Below are 24,237 nucleotides of genomic sequence, written 5' to 3'. Positions count from 1 at the left end.
CTGTGCGTCGGTGGTGGAGGGAATAAATGTTTCTGGATGGGGTGCCAATCAAGTGGGCTGCTTTGTCCTAGATGGTGTCAAGCTCCTTGAGTGTTGTGGGAACTGCACACATCCAGGCAAGTGGGGAGTATTTCATTACACTCCTGACTTGTGCCTTGTAGATGGTGGACAAGCTTTGGGGAATCAGGAGGTGAGTTACTCGCAGCAGGATTCCCAGTATCTGACCTGCTCTAGTAGCTACAGTATTTATATGGCTAGTCCAGTTCAGTTTCTGGTCAATGGTAACCTCCAGGATGTTGATAGTGGGGGATGCAGTGATGGTAATGCCATTGAACATCAAGGGGTGATGGCTGGATTCTCTCTTGTTGGAGATGGTCATTGCCTGACACTTGTGTGGCGCAAATGTTACTTGTCAGCCCAAGCCTGGATATTGTCCAGTTCTTGCTGCATTTGTACACGGACTGCCTCAGTGTCTGAGGAGTTGCGAATGGTGCTGAACATTGTGCAATCATCAGTAAACATCTCCACTTCTGACCTTATGATGGATGGAAGGTCATTGATGAAGCAACTGAAGATGGTTGGGGGCCTAAGGCACTACCCTGAGGAACTCCTGCAATGGTGTCCTGGAGCTGAGATGATTGAACTCCAACAACCATAACCATCTTCCTTTGTACTAAGTATGACTCCAACCAGCAGAGAGTTTTCCCCCTGATTCCCATTGACTCCAGTTTTGCTTGGATACGTTGATGCCACACTTGGTCAAGTGTTGCCTTGATGTCAAGGGCTGTCACTCTCACCTCACCTCAGGAGTTCAGCTCTTTTGTTCATGTTTGAAAAAGGCAGGAATGAGACCAGGAACTGAGTGACTCTGCTGGCACCCAAACTGAGCAACCGTGAACAAGTTATTATTAAGCAAGTGCCGCTTGATAGCACTGTTGATGGCCCCTTCCATCACTTTACTGATGATTGAGAGTGGACTGATGGGGCGGTAATTGGCTGGGTTTGATTTATCATGCTTTTTGTGTACAGGGCATATCTGGGCAATTTTCCACATTGTCGGGTAGATGCCAGTGTTGCAGCTGTACTGGAACAGCTTGGCTAAGTGTGCGGCAAGTTCTAGAACACAAGTCTTCAGTACTATTGTTGAAATATAGCCTTTGCAGTATTCTGTGCCTTCAGTTGTTTCTTGATATCATGTGGAGTGAATCGAATTGGCTGAAGAGTGGCATCTGTGATGCTGGACACCCCAGGAGGAGACCAAGATGGATCATCCACTTGGAACTTCTGGCTGAAGGTCGTTGCAAATATTTCAGCCTCGTCCTTTGCACTAATGTGCTGGGCTCCCCCATCATTGAGGATGGGGATAAATATGGAGCCTCCTCCTCCAGTGAGTTGTTTAATTGTCCACTGCCATTCACTGGCAGGACTGCAGAGCTTAGATCTGATCCATTGGTTCTGGAGTCACTTAGCTCTGTCTATCATTTGCTGCATATGCTGTTTGGCATGCAAGTAGGTTGTGTTATAGCTTCACAGGTTGACACCTCATTTTTAGGTATGCCTGGAGCTGCTCCTGGCATCCCCTCCTGCACACTTCATTGAACCAGGTTGATCCCCTGGCTTAGTGATAATGGTAGAGTGGGGGATATGCTGGGCCATGAGGTTACAGATTGTGTTTGAGTACAATTCTGCTGCTGATGGCCCACAGCGCCTCGTGATTGCCCAGTCTTGAGTTGCTAGATCTGTTCGAAATCTATCCCATTTAGCACGGTGGTAGTGCCACACAACACGATGGAGGGTATCCTCAATGTGAAGACAGGACTTCGTCTCCACAAGGACTGTGAGGTGGTCACTCCTACCGAAATTGTCATGGACAGTTGCACCTGTGGCAGGCAGTTTGGCGAGGATAAGTTTAAGTATGTTTTTCCCTCTTGTTGTTTCCTTCAACACCTGCTGCAGACCCAGTTTAGCAGCTATGTCCTTTTCGACTTGGCCAGTTCAGTCTGTATTAGTGCTGCTGAGCTACTCTTTGTGATGGACATTCATATCCCCCATCCAGAGTACATTCTGCACCCTTGCCACCCTCCGTGCTTCCTCCAAGTGGTGTTCAACATGGAGGAGCATTGATTCATCAGCTGAGGGGTGGGGGGCACGGTACTTGGTAATCAGCAAGAGGTTTCCTTGCCCATGTTTGACTTGATGCCATGAGTCTTCAAGGGGTCCCGAGTTGACGTTGAGGACTCCCAGGGTAACTCTTCCCTACTGTATACCACTGTGCCGCCACCTCTGCTGAGTCTGGCCTGCTGGTGGGACAGGACATACCCAGGGATGGTGATGGTGATGCCTGGGACATTATCTGTAAGGTATGATTCCTTGAGTATGACCTTGTCAGGCTGTTGCTTGACCAGTCTATGAGACAGTTCTACCAATTTTGGCACAAGCCACCAGAGGTTTTAGTGATTTCACACAGCTGAGTGGCTTGCTGGGCCATTTTAAAGGGCATTTACGAGCCAACCTCACTGCTCTGGGTCTGGAGTCACATGTGTGGCAGACCAGGTAAGGATGGCAGATTTCCTTCCCTAAAGGACATTAGTGAACCAGATGGGTTTTTATGACAATCAACGATGATTTCATGGTCATCATTAGACTTTTAATTCCAGATTTTTATTGAATTCAAATTTCACCATCTGCCATGATGACGGACCTGGGTCCCCTGAGCATTACCCTGGGTCTCTGGATCTCAAGCCCAGTGACAATGTGGGACTGGGAAAGAGCATTGCCCACATTGTGATGTAAAGGGACACGACCTGAGACTGGAGTCGCATGTGGACTGGACAGAGACCTGTGTAGATGCAAGCATGAAGTTAGCTCATAGCTTGGGCTATATCCTGTATATATGTACATAGTTATGTGTTATCAGTAAACACTTCTTGTTCAACCATACAAGACTCAGGACCTCTTTGTGAGACCCACTGAACTGAACAGAACATACAGCATACAGCATGGTGGCAACTAATGGAAAAACCCAGAATCTCAGAGAAGCTGGAGCAGAAATCCAAATGCGGGACAATTAAAGGAGCAGCATTCTGACCTGACTGAAAGCACCTGAAGTGAAGACACAGAGGAACATGACCTGAAAAAAGCTCCATTGCAGAATTGGAAGCAGAAAGGCAGAAGAAAAATCTCCGCTGTGCAGCTGAGGACTCCACAAGAGCTCGTGGAGGTCCATTGTGAATGCCCACAGAGTGCAGAGTCAAAGGACCTAGCAGGGGTGGGCAAAACATTTAGTTCTCAGCCAGGACCAGTTTAAAAAGCTTCAATAGTGTAAAAAAAACAAATCAGAGCAGCCCTTTTCAAAATCACAACAGCCAGCCTGGGTTCAGAATCAACACCATACCACATGTCAGCCAAGCTTGTTGCAAGAAAAAAAGAAGCAGAATATTTAAGAACCTCAGCCAAAGCTGGGAATTGATTGTAAAGTACACAAAAATCCTCTGATATCACAGGGAAGTCCCAAATCGCTGATTTAACAAATCACTGCAAAAAGCTAAACCCCAGAGAGATTGAGAACGCCATCGCCACCAGAGCCTGCCAAAACATGACAAGCGCGCAAAGATCCTTTGAAAAAATGGTTACTGCGGCGCCATCTTTAAAACCTGCACAATATTTGAAGCTGTACCTACCTGAACTTTAAAGCAACCATGGACAACAAATCAATTGATGTTAACATTACCAGGTCAATTGGACAGGTCGAAGTGCCAGACCAAACACAAAATTGGGGACTTTGGCGGAAAAGATTCTTAAGATGCATGATAGCTTCGGGATTAGATAAAAAGACAGGAGCTGAACACTATTTTATTCAGTAGGTCTAATAAATGATAATATTATTGCAAGGCATGGAATAAACAAATCCTCAGATAAATTTGATGAAATTCTAAAATCATTCAATATATATTTTGATCAAAGAAGAAACAAAATTTTAGAGAGAACAAAATTCAACAAACATGTCCAACAGCCTGGAGAACTGGTTGACTCTTTTATTAACTAATTATGCAGATTGGCTGAAGGCTGTGACTATGGTGACCTTAAGTCAGAACTCATAAGGGACAGAATTGTTGTCAGAGTGGCTGGCAATGTCCTTTCAGACATACTACAAGCCAAGGAAAAACTGAACAAATAGTTAGACCGTCTGAAATCTGCCAACAGCACCAAGCCATTTTACATGGTGAAAGCAAGCTGTGGTACAGAGCAGCCCCAGCTGACCCAACTAGTAAAGCAAAGGGGCAGAGAGACTCCAGGCCAAGGAAGGCAATCACCAAGCAGACCACAAGAGGGTGGGTGACCATGTCAGTGTTGTGGACAGCAATTGTTAACTGCAACCGCCTGGGCCACTACTGAAAGTTATGCAAAGCTAAGACACCCAGACGGGCAGAGGATCACAAGATAATCCATGAGATGAGGTACCACACCAGAAAGAGACCCAATTGTGCTTCTTGGGTGAGGTCAAGGATCCTGGATTCTCGTTTTGGAATGAGGACGTCTCAGTAAACGGTCGCTTCACCAATGCCAAATTGGACATGGGAGCCAATGTTACAGTCCTTTTACATAAGGAACTGTGTCTGAAAGACCTCTGGCTACAAATGACAGACACACCACTCTACAGGCCTAAAGGAATCCAACTTCCGGTCATAGGCATGATCCTAGAACCATTAAGGTATGGTGACAAGCAAATATTCGAAGTCATGTACATCATCTGAAACCAATCTTTTTTTCTCTTGAGCAGAGAAGCTTGTGCTGCCCTTAACCTTCTTAAAATGGCAGAGGATGTCAAGACTACCTCTGTCATCAACAACATGAAACTGCAAGTTCCCGAGAGACCAGCAGTAAAGAGACTCTCGAGTGGGACTTCAGCTCTGAATTGTCCTCACTCTTCGTGGAACCAGTTTGTCCAATTTTGTTGCAGGCAGCAGAAGAGCTTCTTTAGTCAGACCAGCCAAACCTTCAGGTAATTACTACTGTACCTCGAGTGGCAGACACACAGGAAAATGATCAGCAGCAGAAGAATGAGCCCCAACCGCAGGCTCCAGTGTTTGCTGTCACACTACCTGTAAACACCACGGCACAGAACCTCCAGCCAACACGCAAAGCTGCATGGTGATACTAGAGCAAGGAACTAACAGCCATTAACTCACCAGACCACACTCAATGAGGCACGTGGAAGAACACAGTGTCATGATAAAAGCCAACCTGATGAGAGACATCCAAACAACAGGGAGAGATACCTTCTACTCCCACAAAGATCACGCAGACCGCACTGAAAAAGAAAAACAAAGTTTGTACTAGGAATGAACAGAATGAATGCTGTTTCCGGAAAGAACAGGACAAGCTGGCGGTCCGTGAGCAGAGCAGATGGCAAGTTAAAGAGAAGTTCAACTCCAAGGGACGGAAAAAGTATATCTGAAGAAGACAACCAAGTGCCAGAAACACAAACTACAACTCAAACTCCGGATCAACAAAGATTGCCCGAAACAACAGAGTCTACCACTTCTCCAAATGTGACCAGAGTGAGATCTGGAAGAATCATCAAGCCTCCAGACCCTCTGAATTTATAAAGTCAGGACTTGAGTGGGGGAGAACTGGTAGCACAATTGTTATAAATGCATTGGATAAAGACTTGAGAGGAGGTGTGGTATAAGGGTAGCTGGCATAGCAAGGGTGAGTGTGGGACTGGAAAACGGTGTGATGTAAAGAGACACATGACTTGAGACTAAAGTCAGTTGAGACACATGACTTGAGACTGGACAGGGACCTGTGTAGAAGCAAGTATGGAGTTAGCCAATAGCTTGCACTATTCCTGGAATATATGTACAATGTTATTTGTTATCAATTAACAGTTAATGTTCAACTATACAAGATTCAGAACCACTTTGTGAGACCTACTGAACTGAATATACAATACTGTCTAATGATATTGATAAGTGGTATCCTCCATTGGAATCAAAATTTACAATGTGGTGAGACCCAGTGTTGTTCGAAGTCTTTCTCTGATTGTTTCTAATGCAAAGAGGGAGGCAGTGGATTAGTATGTGCATTGTTGAAGGCAGCATGGTGTGTAACCTGAGAGGAACAAGTAACAAGTTTAGGCAACAGAGAGAGGTCATTGTGAGATGTCATGTCTGTGAGTGCAAACAGAAGGAGATGTCATGAAGTGCCCTAGTATGATTAGAGGAAAGATTTGTGAAGCTGAAGTATGAAGAATTGTAAGTGCTGGAACTAAGGTCTGGTATCGTAAGCAGTGTAGATTGTCAAAGAATGCGAAAAGGAGTTACACCTTGGCAATCCTGCTGGGTCATTAAATTGTTTCAAAACTGTCACCTTTCAGCTATGGCTGGAATTTTCCGCTCCCATTGGTGTTTGGGGGATGAGTGGACAATATAGCAAGAAGGCCAAAAATCGGTTTCAGGCCATTGTGAAACCAGTTTACAACCATCTGCTCCCCCGTCAGTGGCGGGCAGTGTGGAAACCGTCCAACGTCAGGAGCTTAATTTTAATGTATTTGCATCTCATTATTGTGCCCGCACGCCAGAATCAATCCTCCCCCCTTCAATCTCCAATTTATCTCCCACATTGGTGTGACTTCAGAATGGCATGATATACAGCTGCCTTTAAAAGGCGTGCACCTAGCGAGCTGAATTTCGAGGGGAACTCGGAGGTGAGTGCACACAACCTTGCACTGCATCACGAGGATCGCCCGTAGGACATCAAGAAAAAGATTCCGTGCATTTGGGGGTGGGGTGGCACAGGCAAGTCGCTTTTTCCCGACTAGCTTTCAGTGTGATACTGGGGCAAGGGCTCCAGTACGGGTGGGGCCTGGGGAGTGGCCATGGCAGCACGGACTGATGGAAGTATACGAGCACATGCCGGGGCAGTGCGGTGGGTGGGGGGGAGGGTGACAGAAGCGGCCACGCACTTGGAAAAACTTGTCAAAAGTGAGCATTCTTCAACAGCTGAGACTGTTCAGCAGAGCTCCATTGAGATGCTTGGAGTGGGGCCTCTGAAGCTTTTCTGCCCACTCAAGCAACACAAAATCATGAAAGTGCCACCAAATTCTCCAGAACTTTTCACCCCTCAGGTGCAGACTGCAAATTAATGTGAGTTTTAGGGGGCAGCAGAACATTTGGCCGACTGGGCAAGTTACCCCCTTTGCGAAAGCTGGCCATGGAGCAGTCACTGGTGGAGGCGCTCACAGACCCTTGCAATGTCTTTGAGATTTGGACCAGTAACCATCATGTTTCAACCTAACAGTGCAGCCTTGCAGTGCGGGTTAGGAGAATGTCTGTGGCTGAGCTGAGAGCACAGCATGCAGTGCAGGGGCTGAAGCTGCCACCAATCGGTAAAGTGGAGTGGGGTGGAGGTGGTTGGAGTTGTGGGCAGCCACAAAGCGCACTACACGCTGGCCATCCAAGCGGTGGCCAGAACTCTCCAGCATGCATGATGGGACCTTGAGATACAGCCGGAGCCAGAGACTTAACCAAGAGAGGTTCTTAGGAGACATATGCTAACCCACGCATCTCTCTTTGATCCTGCAGGAGGAGAACATCAGGATCATGGAGCCTGGTGACCTAGCTGTATGCCTCATGGCTTACAGGGAGCAGAGAAGAAGGAGAAGAGTGCAATGGAGGCGCCTGGCTTGGCAATGGGAGGAGCACCACCCTCAAGATGAAGGTGCGGCAGGGCGTTCTGTGCACTCAGCTGAAGATCCACAGCGAGCTGTTGCTCAAAGGGGCCTCGCAAGACCCAGGGTCTATAGATGGCGCCTGTCATTCCTGCAGATGACAGAGAACTAGTGTTACTGAAGACTACGCATGACTAGTGAACTGGTCAATCACATTGGCCACCTGCTGCAGGATTTGATGCCACAGGGACACAGGGGGCATCCAGTGGCAATGAAAATGACTGTGGTGCTCAATTTTTACACGAGTGGCTCCTTCCAGGACTCCACAGGTGACCTGTGCGGGATCTCGCAAGCCCCCACTCACAAGTGCATCCAGGAGGTCACGGACTCCATCTTTATGAAGGCACAGAACTTTGTGCATTTTGACCGGTATCAGGAAAGCCAGGAAGCAAGAGCGCTGGGATTTACGTAGATCTCAGGTTTCCCACAGGTGCAGGGTGCTATCGTCAGCACTCACGTGGCGCTTGGATCTCCGTGGCAACAAACAGTCCAGTATGTGAACCGCAAGGGCTTCCATTCACTGAATGTTCAGCTGTTCTGCAACCACCACAAATGCAACTTGTGGATCTGCACACGATTGCCGGGGAGCATCCATGACTCCTACATCCTAAGCAGGTCTCAGATCCTTGACATCTTCCAGGGTTCACAGAAGCTGCAGGGATGGATCCTCGGGGACAAGAGCTACCCACAGAGGCCATGGCTAATGACACCCATGTGGCGGCCTCAGACTGCAGCAGAGAGAAGATATAACAAGGCTCATGCCACAACCCAGACTTTGGTGGAGCAAACGATTGGTATATTGAAAATGAGTTCCCGATGCCCAACGGGTCCGGTGGAGCACTGCAATACAGACCCCAGAAGATGTCGTGCAGCAGCGTAGCTTGCTGCAAGCTACACAACCTGGCACTGCAACGGAGGGAGCACCTGGCTGAAGAGGAGGTGGAAGAGCTGCACGTCTCTTCCGATGATGAGGACGTCGAAGAGATGAGGGTGATGAGGTCATCAAAGGCGAGGATGCTGGTGATGAAGCCAGCGCGCTGGCCTGATGAGGCAGGGCACTCGTGAGGCCCTAATAGCCACAAGACTCATGGAGGATGATGCCAAGATGCAGTGAGGACAGTCCTGACATCCTCACCTTGCATCTGTGAACGTTTCACTTGTGTGTAGCTGATATCAGCGCACATACCCTCAGTGCTGAGGCTCATGTCATGGAGACACAGTGGAGGCCCTAATAGTCGTTAGATTCTGGGAGGATGATGACGACATGCAGTGAGGATACTCCATAGATCTTCACATTGCCCCTGTGAATGTCTGACTCCTGTCTGGCTGAGGGCAGCTCACTTGCGCTCTGTGATCAGGGTCACACCATGCAGATGCAGCCATGAAACTTTAAATGCACCTGGTCCTTTGGCAGCCTTCATCACCTGCACTCTCCAGGGCCGCACCGTCACTGGTCACAGATGCTGAAGAGATGGGGAACAGCCCCAACTCAAAGGTGCTGAGAGCAGACAGAGAGAATGACGGAATCCTGTAACGCCTGCCCACAACATTCTGGCAGCAATGACCAGCATCATCAAGGTGCAGGCATCAGTAATGTGTCCAGTGAGTGTGAATCCAGGCCATCACTTTTGTCTGAAGATTACACACTGCACAGGGAAGAGTCACGGACTGAGACAACTGCCTTTATCTTGTGCAGGAACCAAGGTTTCACATTTGAGTGACACGAACACTGCTCATCATATCAAGGAGCCATAGGCAAGGGGTGGAACTTTCCATCCCCCTCGGTGTCGGGTGTCATGGCGGGCGTGAGCAGACAATATGGAAGGAAGGCCAAAAATCAGTTTCACGCTGTCACCATTTTGCAATCGTCTGCTCTGCAGGTCAATGGCGGGCTGCATTTCCCACCACTGGACATGGGGAACATCATTTTAATACAAATGCATATCATTATAAGCCCTGCTCGCTGGTATCATTTCCCCTCGACTCTGGATCATCAGGGCATATTGGCATGATTGCATGCCGATGTGTTTCACAACTGTACATAAGTGAGGTGCACCTGGTGAACTGCACTTCACTCGGGACATTGAGGTGAGTTTGCCTACCTTGCTTCGGGCAGCACTTAGCGCCAGGCTTCACAGGCAGCACCACATCACTTTTAGGGAGGCTCACAGGCAGGTCTCTATCTAACAGACCAGCCATAAGGCTTTTCAATAGCTGCAGGGCTCGGGCTTGCTTGGGGAAGGGGGAGAAGTGGCCTCAGGCAAGGGAAGAGGCTGCAGGGCAAGGGCTGTACTGGGGAAGGGGGGTGTCCCAGGGTGTGTGTGGGGGCACCTGGTGATCTGTGCAAGTGGCCTCAAGATGGTGAGGGCTGAGGAGGCAGTCTCCAGAGGAGATGAGGCCAGATCAAAATGTGAGGGTGTGTGAGAATGGATGGTGATGTCCCTTGAGCTGGCAGTGAGTGAGATGCCAGTGAATGTGTGATGGGCCTAGTGAGTGGATGAGTTTAGGGTGATGAGATGGTTGCCTTTACCCTGGCGGCATGGATGAGACCATTCATCCTCTTTCTGCACTGGATGGTGCAGCATTGGCGCTGACCACCTCTCCCACCACCTTCCAAGCCAAAGTGGTGACACTGATGGGCCTCCTGCAGCCAGCAGGTAAAATGTCCTTTTTCACACCCACCACTACACTTAATACAAATCTGGGACGATTCCGTGCAAGGAGACATTCTTGGGAGTTTATTTACAATAGTGAACATTATGTACAAGCAATTAACACCTGTGCCCAGGCTGTGCAACTACATCTTCTTAACCTTCCTAACCCTGCCACTACGTCTTGGTGCTCCCCCAACATCCACAGCGGAGGTGGAGGCAGCCTGCTGACTGCTACACCCTGTCTGTGATGACCTTGGCGGGTGTCCTCTGGAGGGCTGAGACCTAGAGGCCCCCAGCCTGCTTTGGGTGTCCTGCTGTGGGTCAGGTGTACCCTACTCAGCCTGTGGAGCTGAAGATGATATGGGGTCACAGAAAGAGGGGATTTGGATTGGCTGGACGTTCCCAGAGTCATCTGAGTGGATGGCCCCAGGCTGTCGAACTGCTGGTCCTCTTCCCTATGGGTGCCCGAGGGCCCCTGGCTGACTCCATGGGGAGAAGGGAAAGTTGGAGTGAGATTGAGCTGTCCCACACCCCTCATGTTGACACTGTTGGAGGCCAATTATGGCATCAGCGATGGAGTCCAACTCGCGCAGCAGTGCAGGACCAATGTCCTGGGCCAAGGTGTCCATGACGGCTGCCATCCTGCCAGTGTTGACCTCGGTGCGTTGGCATGCCGGCACGAACACCTCAGAATTAAGGCAGACTGACTCTCCCATTGTCCTTTGCAATCTGAGGAGTGCAGCAGACATCCCTTCCTGATGTTCCTGTGATTGTCTTTGCATCTCCAACAACTGATTGAGGAGTGAGTCCAGAGGCTTGTCATCTGACTCAGACTCAGCAGACTCCTTGCCTCCAGCAGTCCTCCGAGTGCAGGTGACCTCAGATGTCCCTGCCTCCACCTGCTGTGGAACAGATTGTGTGCTGTGCTCACCAGAATTGTGATCCTGAAGCTGCTCTACATCTAGGTCTCACCGAGGTGTGTGTCGCTGTGCTGGTGGAGGGTGTGGGTGAGCGCCGTGACGGGTCTTCAATGGTGCTGCCCTCAGGGTCCTCATCCGAGGTGCTCTCGGCACTGGGGTCAGGATCAAGATTGCCTGAGGGCGACGTGGCAGATGTGCCTAGGGGAGAAAGTACAGATTATTCGTACTCGGCAGCAGAATAGTGGAGTTAGAGTAGCATTGACAGAGCGATGATCTGGTGCAGAATCCTTATGCGGATGCTTGCTGGTGATCTCACCGTCACCGCAGGAATGGTCCACGTCCTCTCTGGCCAACTCCAACACAAGACTCTCGAACGGAGTGAGGACCCCGATGTCCGGCACCCCCCCCCCCCCCCCCCCCCCCGCCAGTCTGGGACCTCCCCTGTTAATTGTGCATGATCTTGTCCTGCGTAAAGACAGATGGAGAGAGTGTGAGCAAGGCACATGCCAGGCCAAGTGAGAAGGATGCCAGATGCGTGTGTGTGCTGAGTGGAGCCTTGAACGGGATGAGGAGGTGGTCTCCAGAGGAGATGAGGCCAGATGGAGATGTGAGGGTGTGTGAGAGAGTGAGTGCAATGTCGCTTGAGCTGAGTGAGATGCCAGTGAATGTGTGATGGGCTTGTGAGCTGGTGAGTTGAGAATGATGAGATGATTGACTTTACCCTGGAGGCATGGATGAGATCATTCAAGCTTTTTCTGCACTGGATGGCCAACCTCTTGTGTGAAGCTTTGGCACTGATCACCTCTGCTACCACCTCCCAAGCCGTAGTTGTGAGACTGATGGGCCTCCTCCAGCCAAAACTGGGGTAGAGGACATCGCGGCGGGCCTCCACGGCATCCAAAAGTAATTCCAGGGGTGTGTCACTGAATCAGGGGGCTGCACTATTCTTGGTTTTTGGGGCCATGTCTTCACAGGAGCAGTCCTGGGCTGCAAGCACTGAGAACTGTGCACATGTCTAAAGTTTAAATACGGCGCCCGGAGTGAGGAATCGGTGAGGTAACTGCGTGGCAGGCAAATTGGAGGCTCCCCACCAGCGAGACAGCGTGTTTCCCGTGACTGCATCATTTATGAGGCAGGAAGGGGACAATACAGTGCGAAAATGCACCATTGCAGCCAGAGGGTAAAATGTCATTTTTTTATACCTGCCTTCATATTTAGTGCAAATCTGGGACAATTCCACCCTATGCCTGGGATTTTCCGGTCCCGTTGCGGGCAGGACCTGACGCGGGGGAGGGGGCGCCCCAGCCAGAAGTCCGCTGACTTGCGGCGGGACCGGAAGATCGCAGCGGTGGGTGGGTGCGGAAAATCCCGTCCTATGTTTCTGATATTACCTTCCCTGTCATTTCTCTGCAGTATTTCTCACTACTTTCTTGGGATATCCATTTGAAGGAAAGAGGACCTCCTTTCTACTTTTTGCTTAGTCCACAAGGACCTCTATGACAGTATCTGAAAATCGATAGGGCCCCAGCCATTGCCGTTCTGCTTACTGCCTCAGTAATGCATGCTTCCCTCCCCAGCACTGGACCTTCTTTATAAGACCCGATGGTAGATCCACCAGATCATGCCCTCCCAAATGGTGAGCTAAGCAGGGTGATTAGCACTGGGTGCTTTCCTCCTACACTTAAATGAGGCTGGACCAGGTGAATCTATTGGGCCTCTCACCAACTCCATCAGGCTGGCAGAGTGGAAGCCCTGCCCACTGCCAACCTGAAGTGCACTACAAATTAACTGTCTCCACGGAGACCAAAAATGTAGCCTTCAAAATAATGCTGGTCGTGTAATCTAGGACCCTCACCTCTCCAAGTCAAGTTGATAAGTTGTTCTTTATCCTAGGGGAAAAACACCCTTCAAACGTTGTGGAAATCCAAGTAATCTTTTCCACAGTAGAAAGTACAGCTCTGCACACAGATTATCTTGTAGACTTTGGGATTTGTTTCATTTCTTCCTACATGCATGCCAAGTCAGAGCAGATTGAATTGTAAAATGAGCTCAGAGGGGAGAGAAAGCCTTTCCATGACATGTTTGCAAAGGGACTGATTAAGCTGTAATGGAAAACAAATGGAAGGCTTGGCTTTCTTGTGAACAGCTTGATCTTGTTTCATGGCCCTTTGTTACTCATGTGGGACTATCAGCAAGAACCTTGCTTCCAACGCTAATTAAGCATTGCTGCTAAAAGTAGAAGCCCTTACACCAGCTAATGAACCAATTGCTTTTGATATCGACTTGTTGCTTTTTTATTAAGCTGGTTTTAGTTGGTAATCAGGAACTGTACAGGTATCCGCTTAAGAATTGCAGTGTACCAGTAATGATTCAGCAGTTTCTGTTCATACACTGTGCTGAATTCCCTCCACTTAATTGATGGATAGTATCCTACATTTTTTTTTGTAATTGAAATTTGTTTGGCAAAAGTAGACCATAATTTTTCAGCAAACATTCAGCCTCTTGCCCGCGGAAGATGATTATATCAATGTTAATAATTTAACCTTGTTTCCTGCTTGCTCTGTAACCTCATGCCTGATATATGTCTTGACCAGGATTGTGGACGGAATTGAAACTGACAACAGTGCACCAGCCAGCCAGAAATTTGAATTCAGCACAAAACAACTAAATGAAGACAACAGCCTTTATCAGTTAAGCTCAGGTAAATGTAATTTCTTTTTATAGAAATACTTAGCAACAAGTGACATGTGCCAAATGCTTTTCCTCTGTAACCTGTAAAGCCCTGCCTGGTTGACAGATCTTTTTCTATGACCTCCTTTTCCTCTCCGTGACTCATAAAATTCACTTCATCTTCTGTTTTGCTCTTTATGACCCTGATGTACCCTTGCTTTACAGATCCTAACCTTTCATCTTGGCTTTTAAATAATAAAACATAATCAATAATATAGGTCAGCCAATTTAACCTTGGTGGTAGGAAAACTTTTAGAAATGATAATCCTGGACAAAATTAGCAGTCACTTGGACAGGTGCGGATTAATTAGGGAAAGTCAGCACAAATTTGTTAAAGGCAAAAACAGCGTTTAACCAACTTGATTGAAGTTTTTTTAAATTTGTTTGTGGGATGTGAGCATCACTGACAAAGCCAGCATTGGTTGCCCATCCCTAATTGCCCTTGAGAAGGTGGGGGTGAACTGCCGCCTTGGACCACTACAGCGATGTAGTAACACCCACAGTGCTGTTGAGATGGGAGTTACAGGATTTTAATCCAGCGACAGTGAAAGAATGGTAATATAGTTCCAAGTCAGGATGGTGTGTGGCTCGGAGGGGAAATTGCAGTTGCTGCCCTTGTCCTTCTAGGTGGTAGAGGTCACAGGTTTAGAAGGTGCTGTCAAAGGATGCTTGGCATGTTGTTGTAATACATCTTGCAGGTGGTACACACTGCTCTGTGCACTGGTGCTGGAGGGAGTGAATGTTAAAGATGGTGGGTGGGGTGCCAGTCAAGTGGGCTACTTTGTCCTGGGTGGTGTCGAACTGCTTGAGTGTTGTTGGAGCTGCCCTCATGCAGGCAGGTGGAGAGTATTCCATCACACTCCCGACTTGTGCCTTGTAGACAGCGAACAGGCTTTGGGAAGTCAGGAGGTGAGTTACTTGCTGCAGAATTCATAGCCTCTGACCTGCTCTTGTAGCCATAGTATTGATATGCCTGATCCAGTTCAGTTTCTGGTCAACGGTAACTTCCAGGATGTTGATGATCTGTTATCATCATTGTGGGTCTTAGCTTAGGTTTCCCTTGGTTAGAATCAATAGAAACTGCTAGAGGGAAGGCTGCAGGTAAACTTTAACTTGTATTAAACGTTCTTCTAACTATGTACAGGATAAGGCTTAGCATGAGACTTCACATAGAAATAGCTCTGTCATATGATCTTACATCACTGATGATGTCTATTTACATTAACCTTCACACTACATCTCCCCGCAGTCTCTGACGCTATTCAATGCACTATTTACCTTATACTACATCTCTCCCTGAAGTCTCTGCCTTTATCCCTGGTTCACAGAGATAGCCATTGTGATGATTTCACCAGTCTCCCCGACCTTGTTCTCAGCTCTCTCGGAGGATGTATAGGATTCAAGTTCTCCATGTTCTCTCCCAAACTCGGTAGAATAGTATATGAATCATCAGAGGCTACCAGCTCTCTGTTTAGATTGCCTTCCTGATCTTCTGCGTAACTAGTCCATTCCATTGTAGGCCTTTTTGTAGATATGTGTGTGCTCCTGTTTCTTCTCATTATTCTATTTTCAGTCTCCACAAGCTAAGATCGCAGATATAGTGTTTTTTTTTCAAAACCTGGCATTCACGATTATGGTCACAAATCCATACTGTCTCCCCTGCCTGGAGTTCTGGTAAGTTTATGTACTCTTATGGCATTGATTATAATTTCTGGTTTGATTGCACAATACTCATCCACCTCCTCCCTTACTCTCTCTATATCTGTTGCTTTGAGGAATGGCATAGGTGTGTGCAGAAGAACTGAAAGTTGAGTCCACAGTCATCTTCCCATTAGGAGTTTAGACAGGGAGAGACCATTCTGGAGCAGTGTGGACTGGTAGCTCAATGGTGCCAAGTTGATATCGTCAGTTTTCTTCAACAAAGCTTTCACCGTCCTTACTCTTCATTTGGCCTCCCCATTAGCTTGTAGGTATCTTGGTGAGCTAGTCGTGTGGACAAACCCATAGGCTTCTGGCAAACTGTGGGTCATTGTCAAAAATGGCTAGGTCTGAATGTCATACGTGGTAAAAATTTCTTATAGTAATGCAATGACAGCTTCTGAGGTGGGGCGATGAAGACGATTAGCCTCAATCCATCTGGAATTTATAGTCAACAACTATGAGAAATGTCTTCCCTTTGAGCTCAAAAAGAGCCATTCCAAGATGTCCCCATGGTCTGGATGGAAATGAAGATACCATCAGTGGATCTCTTTGTTCCTGGCTTTGGATTGCATAGGTGATGCAGTTTGAAATCATTTCTTCTAATGATTTTGAGATCTCTGGCCATCAAATAGAATTTCATGCTCTGGCGCAACACTTTGTAATGCCCAGGTGTCTCTGGTGTATTCTCCGAAGGATCTCAAGTCTGAGGGTTCTCAGTATGACCAATCTTATTTTAAATCAGCAAGTAATCTGCGACACTGAGATGTCTTCATTGCTTGAAATATTGCTTCAAAATGGGATTATTTAGGACGTATCCTGGCCATCCTTTTATGTAGTATTCCCAAAATAGAGCACATTTCTGATCTGCTTTTTGTGCCTTTTGCATTTCACTTAGCTTCTGTGTTGTTACCAGCAGAAATTTTGTGGTCAATGATGTATAGGACTCCACACCTTCGACAAAATTTATGTCCTCTCGTTCAGGCTTGTCTCGTTTGTTCCTCTGTTCAAGGTTATCCATCTGCTTCTTGCTTGATGCAAGTTGTCCTTCCTGGTCGTTAACTGGTGATTCCTCACCATTCATGAGAAATCTTCTACCTGGTTTTCTCAAGGTTTTCACTTGATTCTATTCCCACCTCAGAGCACTTGTTTCAGTCTTCTCAAGATCTTGAAATAAGTTTGGAAATTCTGTCCTGAATTCTTTTGGTTTGTCTTGGCTTCCCAATTCATCTACTTTATTGATGAGTTGTAGATCTGTGCAAGCTTTTCAGCTTAATAGTGAACATTCTTGGTTTTGGATGACGTACGAAGTTTCTGTGATTTCTCTTCCTTTATGCTGGAATGTGCCAGTTGACCTTCAGTTGAATGCAATGACCCTTGACCTTCAGTTCAATGCCTCCTGGACCATGGAGTTGTATGGTCAATGGCCGGGGTAAATCTTGCATTAGCCACTGTTCTGTGTCTGAAAGAACTGAAACTCCTGTTCCAGTATCTAACTTGAAATTTGTTTTTTGTCTTATGTTGACCATAATGTCTGCTCTCCAATAGTTCCCATTAGATGCTGTAATTTCTCCCAAAAATGGCATTTCATTGTCTTTTGCATCTTCAATTTCTTGAACCTAGTCTTCTCTGCTATTCCTGAAGTGGTTCTGTACTTGGTAAACCTACAATGCCTGATTTTTTACTTCCTGGCTTGATCTGGGCCTTCCATGTGCTTGAAGCACTCTGGTAAGGGTAAGATTTACACTATAGATGATGGGGAGTTCAATGATTGTAATACCATTGAATGCCAAGGGGAGATGGTTAGATTCTCTCTTGTCAGAGATGGTCATTGCCTGGCACTTGTGTGGCGCAAATGTTACTTGCCACTTATCAACCTAAGCCTGAATGTAGTCTAGGCTTTGTTCTATTTGGGCATGGACTGCTTCTGTATCTGAGGAGTATGGAATGGTACTGAAAGTTGTGCAAGAATCAATGAACAACCCCACTTCTGACCTTATGCTGAAGGGATGAAGCAGCTAAAGATGGTTGAGCCCAGGACACTACCCTGAGGAACTCCTGCCTCAATGTCTTAGGGCTGAGACGATTGGCCTCCAACAACCAGAACCATCTTCCTTTGTACTAGGTATGACTCCAGTCCCGAGAGAGCTTTATCCCTGATTTACATTGACTTCAGTTTTGCTAGGGCTCTTTGATGCCATTCAATCAAATACTACCTTGAAGTCAAGGCAGTCACTCTCGCCTCAACTCTGGAATTCAGCCCTTTTGTCCATGTTTGGACCAAGGCTACAATGAGTTCTAGAGCTGAGTACCCTGGCAGAACCCAAATTGAGCATTGGTGAACTGGTGGTTGCTGAGTTATTGCCACTTGATAACGTTCTCAATGACAACTTTCATCGTTTTGCTGATGATTGAGAGTAAACTGATGGAGTGGTAATTGGCTGGATTGGATTTGCCCTGCTTCTTAGCTGAGAAATTTTCCACATTATCGGGTAGATGCCACTGATGTAGCTGTACTGGAACAACTTGGCTCAGGCCACGACTAGTTCTGAAGCACTACTGCTTGGATGTTGTCAGGACCCCTAGCCTTTGCTGTAACCTGTGCCTTCAGCCATTTGTTTATATCATGGAGTGTGAATTTAATTGACTGAAGACTGTCATCTGTGATGGTGGGGGACCCCACGAAGAGGCCACAATGGATCATCTATTTGACACTTTCGGCTGAAGATGGTTGTAAATGCTCCAGCCTTATCTTTTGAATTGCTGAGCTTTGCCAGCTTTGGGAATGGGAATGTTTTTGGAGCCTCCTCCTCTGGTTCATTGTTAATTGTCCACCACCATTCAGGACTGGATGTGGCAGTACTGCAGAGTTTTGATCTGATCCGTTGGTTGTAAGATAACTTAGCTCTGTCTAAGCATATTGATTCCGCTATGCTTCACCAAGTTGGCACCTCATTTTCAGTATGCCTGGTGCTCTCCCGTACTGCTCATTGAATTAGGGTTGGTCCCCTGACTTGATGGCAGTTATAGAGTGGGGAATATGCCAGGCCATGAGGTGGTTGTGGTTGTATATAATTTGTAGTTGAATATAATTGTAGTTGAATATATTTCTCCTGTTGCTGATGGCCCACAGCGCCAGATGTTGTTGAAGAGCCCTTTACACAGTTGACTGGGCTGGGTATGTTGGTGTTGTTTCTGTTACTTAGGTTGATGTAGACCTATTTTATTCTTATTCAACTATTTTTTTGCTGTGGTTTAATGCAACTGAGTTGCTTGCTTGGCCATTTCAGCCACATTGCTGTGACTCTGGAGTCACATGTAGGGCACATCAAGGACATGAAGGACAAGGCCCTGAAGAGCATTAGTGAACCAGATGGGTTTTTACAACAGTAAGATAAAAGCAAAATCCTGCGGATGCTGGAAATCTGAAACAAAAACAAAAATTGCTGGAAAACTCAGCAGGTCCGACAGCATCTGTGGAGAGAAAGACAGAGTTAGCGTTTCGAATCCAATTTTAACACAGTGAAGTTGTAGTTTGATGATCGCCATTACTGAGACTAGCTATTTCTTCCAGCTTAATTAACTAATTGAATTTAAATTGTCCCATCTGCCTTGGTGAGATTTTGAGCTCATGCCTCCATTGCATTTGTCTGAGTATCTGGATTATTAGTCCATTAACAGTACCACTATGCTACTGTTCCTATTATTATTAGGGTTAATATAGAAAACCTTTTTCCCACTTGCTTTGAACACCTTAGGTTATTAGTGTTATGGCACAGCAGTTGGTAAAGGCTAAGTTGTTTAAATCGCAGAGGGAAACTTGAAACAAACTGTCATAACCTATATTTTCAATTGGTATGTTTAAGATGCAGCTCTGAATTCAGGAATAAGACCACCGAGCCTCAAGAGGTTTTTATATAAAACTAAATTAAACATTTATTAATTTACAACAAACTAAACGCATAAAAATGTCTACAAATTAATACCATAATAACTTTTAAACAAATCCCTAAATTAATCACTCCCAGCTAAATCTCCACCAAGGCAACAGTAACCCACAGACTTTAAACAGACATCAGGCAAAGCACATATGACCATACAAATTCAAAATGAGGTTCCTTGCAATTTGGTTCCTTTGCAGACACAGTTGGAGGCTTACAGGCTGGTTAGATCTTAAATGCTTCTGACTCACACACAATCTCCTTTCCCTCTTTATACCTAGCTTCCCCTTTGAATGTAAATTCCATGGTATCACTAGGCTTTTAACTTCACATCTTCTGACAATAACATTTTCATCCCACTAATTTTATTAGTAATATAAACACATTGCTTGGCATCTCCCAGCTGGGTGCAAGATTTTACCCCCACTCTTGAATGCTTTATTCAACAAATGCAAATGTACACTTTACCTTTTAACTTCCTTACTGGTTACCCAATTAACATCTCAAACTGCTATACATCAAAGCACCCAGACTAGCTGGCTTTAATCCAATTAAGCCACACACTGTCAAACTCATAGACACAGACCCCACTACAACTCTGTTGTAAAAATAACTTCCAATAACATTATAGACATTAATATCTCTCCATGACATTAGTTATGAAAACATTGAAAATAGGAAGCAGTTGTTTTGACAGTCAAAATCATCCAATTGACTTGGGAAGACAATGTGCTTTGAGGATGGATGTGTTGGGTGACCAGTGATGTGGGGGCATGTGAGCACAGTCTTTGAAGGCAGGAGGTATATGATAGAAACCATTAGGAATGAATGTAACAAAAGTTGGCAACCTTGGCAGTGCAGCTTGCAGACCAATGTGGTCTAGCATCCAATTGCAAAAAGAATCCATCGACATGCATAATAATGATGAGAAACTATTAGTCTGCAGAAATAAATTAATAGAAAGGCAATTTTAAGGTGCAAATATGCTGAATTATTTATTTACCGTAGATCTCACAAAAGGCTGCCTGGGAATGGGAAGCAGCCAAGTCCCACAGGTGTCCGCCTGTTATCGCTATTCAATTGTAGGTTTATTACTTTTTAAAAGGAAAAGTTATTTTGCGTTCTAGGAATTTGATCACTTGTAATATTTGTGCTGGGATCTTAGCTTGGTTTATATCCAATCTCAACATCGTTATCTATGGCTATTGCTCTGGTTCTCATGACACAATTGACTGAATTGCTGTTTGCTTTGTTTCCAGGGGAGGCTGAAGAGACCAAACAAAATATCTCCAAACTTAATCAGGAGGTGAGTCACAACACTTCCTACATCTTCAAGACCTTTCACACTAAGAGGTGACCAACTGAGACCAGTCTCTTTCTTCCCCATATCACCACCCTCCAACCCCCTTACTGGATTATGAGATTATAGGAATAAGGAATGTGTGATCCAAGGCTGGTTGGGGTAACAACCATCTCTCATACAGGGAAATAAATTTTACCCTGTACAGGAGAAATAAACTTAACACTTAACTAAACCAACCACTCACCAATCAGCACCTTCTCTTGTGCTGCTGTCACTTTATTTTATGGGTAGGTTAACTTAAATGTTTTATTTAACTCTTATTTGTTATGTCTCAGATTTTAATTTACTTTAAATTAAATTTAAATGAAAAATTTACATAAATTGGACCATTGTGTTCCCTGATTCTCCAATGGCAAAATCATGCCACAATTTGCTGGAAAAATAATTAGAACCTGTCACAACAAGCATTACGGGGCTGGGCGGGGGGGGAATCGTGAGTGGAGTGATCAATGTTTGATACGTACCCTAGACAGAATGGAACAATGGATTAGTTAACAGGGGCATAGTTAGGAGCAATGGTTCCATTCTGATAATATAGAGATAAATCACGTGATGTACAGGCAGAATGCCCAGGTCAGGTTTTATTTGATTGCTGACTTTGTAAATATATAAGTCAGTGTTAAGAAAGGAACTATATGTCTAAGATTGTCTCCTGAACTCCGTGTGATCCCTCGCCGGTTGCTTGTTGAATTCATGCTTAGGGCAAGTCGGGTAAATCAATACAAGCCTAGTTTTCAAGACACTTTTTGCTTAATTGAGCTTTTGATGTTCCTAGAACAAGTCAGTAAAAATGGTATTCTTGGACAATCTGTTAAACGGTTGGATACTTTACTTATTATGAGCCCTCCAGTGCCATTGCGTAAGGTCTAAGTGGCTGGGGTGATCACAGTGCCATTAATTTAGCAAAATGGGTGGGAGGCAGAGATATGCTAATTAGCAGTTAAATATTTTTGGTAATGGTCTCTGTGGAGCAACACAAAAGTCCTAACAATTTATGGCATGGAGTACAGAATCTACGCATGGCATCATTTCCTGGAATTACTGCACCATATGATACACTGGTGCAAGTTTTCAGCAAATGCAGGCCCATTACTTACAGAAGTTATGACAATTTTCAGTTGATTTTTTGTTAGCCAACTACAGGTGATGACTTTAAGCCCAGTGCAGATGTAGTCTTTCATTTTACCTCCCTGATCAAATTTTAAAATGGATACTATGTGGTTTAAGTTTAGTGAATTCATCATATTAGACCATTTCCTTGCACTCAAAGTGTTCTAATGTGCAATGTAATTACTAATAATCTGCTTCAGTGGTGGGATTCTTTTATCTTCTAGATGTCATACCTCTCACAGCAAGTCACCCAGCTGAGTAAAGACCTGCAAGATATGATGCAGCTTCTGAAACCTTTGTTGACATCCCACAAGTATATCCCTCCCTCTCCAGACCTCGCACTGAACCCCAGTCTTGCAGGTATCTACAGCAACAGCAGCGGATTCAGCAGCGTATTCCGGTCACAGGCTCCCCCCACAGCTCAGACTTTCCCCAATTTGTTGAGACCTGACTTTCAGCAGAGAGGCTCATGGCCGGATAGCAACCCATATCCCCCAAGGTCATCAATATCAAATTTGAACAGCCCATCGGGAAAGGTACAGACTGTTCACGCCTCATTATCTCTGGACTCCTTTTTGGTGGATTCATTCCAGCATGCAGATGATAGAGGTAGTGAGCCCCAGGTTCTGAATCAGTCCGTGACTCCAGACACTAACCAATCAAGTCATGAACAATTTCTTCATGAAGACATAATGCCCCATGTCTCTTCACCCAGCATTGCATCGGACAATTTTCAGCAGGCTAGACAGCCAGATGAACATAATGCCAAACAAAGCAAGGCACCGCTGGCAAAACTCTCCCTACCAGCAGATGCTGACTGTGTACCAGATAAAATGGCTGAACTCCTAAGCCCCTTCAGCATAAGGTTAACAAGGGAGCCGCAAAGGTCAGAAACATGTTCCTTTGAATTGATAAGGACATCAGCTGAGGACTCTAGCAGCGATTCAATTCAGTTCATTGATGATGAAGGGACAAATGTATAAAGGCCTGAGACTGAAGAAATGGATAAAGTTTGCCATATCCGTAACACCAATACTTATTAAAGAAAAGCTTTTTGCTTTGATCTTGAATCTAACAAAAAGAACTTTTTTTGCTCTGGGAGACTAAAAACAAGTGGACACTGTTTACTTGTTTGAAATGTCTGACATTTGGAGACAACTTGAAAACTATGAAACATATGAACTGACGCAAGACTTTTTTTATTCATTCATGAGATGGGGGTGGGGTGGGGGGGCATAACTGGCTAGGGCAACATTTATTGCCCATCCCTAATTGCCCTTGAGAAGGTGGTGGTGAGCTGCCACCTTGAATCACTGCAGTCCATGTGCAGTCTGATAGAGTGACTTCAACAAGTGAATGCATCACACTGTTAAGGGATGCCTTTCAAGGAACAAAGTTAGTGTAAAATACAGAATGGAATACAAGCATGATCTTTTAGCGATTTGTTTCTACGCATGTATTCTTTCGAATGAGCCAATGTGTATAAATAGAGTACAAACCCGCTATAAAGTGTTGGAACTGGCTGATTATACATAGCAGGAAAAAAGGACTTATTTTTCTACCTTTGTTACATGAAAGAAAATCTTTATACAGATTAATGTTTCCTTTCTTTGCATAATGGGACAAGCATGTTTATTAACCAGGTTTTAAAAGATCAAATTAATTGCATGTAATATATACATATATATATATTTATGCATGATGCATATGGGTCCAAGGTGGCATTAGCAGGGAACCTTGTGACAGAATGTGTATTTATTAAAGGTGAGAAGAATCAAACCCTAGTCCATGTGATTCAGACTTTAATTTTAATGCTAAAGTAACAGCAATAATAGGAAAAAAACATTCTGAAAAGAGAAACATATGCCATGTTGGATATTTCAACTGTGCATATTACTGGTCTTGTTATAGGCCATGTGATATGCCATTTCATTTGCAGTCTGCTATTTATATGTTTGCAAATATAATACAAGGGAAATTGAATTAGATAACTTTACACTGAAAATATTCTCATTACTTTGATGGATATTGCAAGTACCAAATTAAATTGGCATTGTAAACCAAAAATAAACCCAACACAACCTCTATC

At 45.4% G+C, this 24,237-nt stretch overlaps 1 protein-coding gene across 1 annotated transcript; it reads left to right on the top strand.

The window, feature by feature from the left end:
* Nucleotides 1–8,593: 8,593 nt before the first annotated feature.
* Nucleotides 8,594–23,922, top strand: LOC144686979 (uncharacterized). Its single transcript, XM_078552817.1, has 4 exons — nucleotides 8,594–8,793; nucleotides 13,901–14,007; nucleotides 20,935–20,981; nucleotides 22,373–23,922. The coding sequence occupies exons 1-4, from the start codon at nucleotides 8,594–8,596 to the stop codon at nucleotides 23,129–23,131; spliced, it is 1,113 nt and encodes a 370-aa protein (XP_078408943.1). The 3' UTR covers nucleotides 23,132–23,922.
* Nucleotides 23,923–24,237: the final 315 nt, after the last annotated feature.

This window comes from Cetorhinus maximus, chromosome 11 (assembly GCF_964194155.1).
Source record: "Cetorhinus maximus chromosome 11, sCetMax3.hap1.1, whole genome shotgun sequence".
Classification (NCBI taxonomy): domain Eukaryota; kingdom Metazoa; phylum Chordata; class Chondrichthyes; order Lamniformes; family Cetorhinidae; genus Cetorhinus; species Cetorhinus maximus.
Note: the sequence above shows the minus strand (reverse complement) of the source record. Positions and strands in the feature narration are given on the sequence as shown.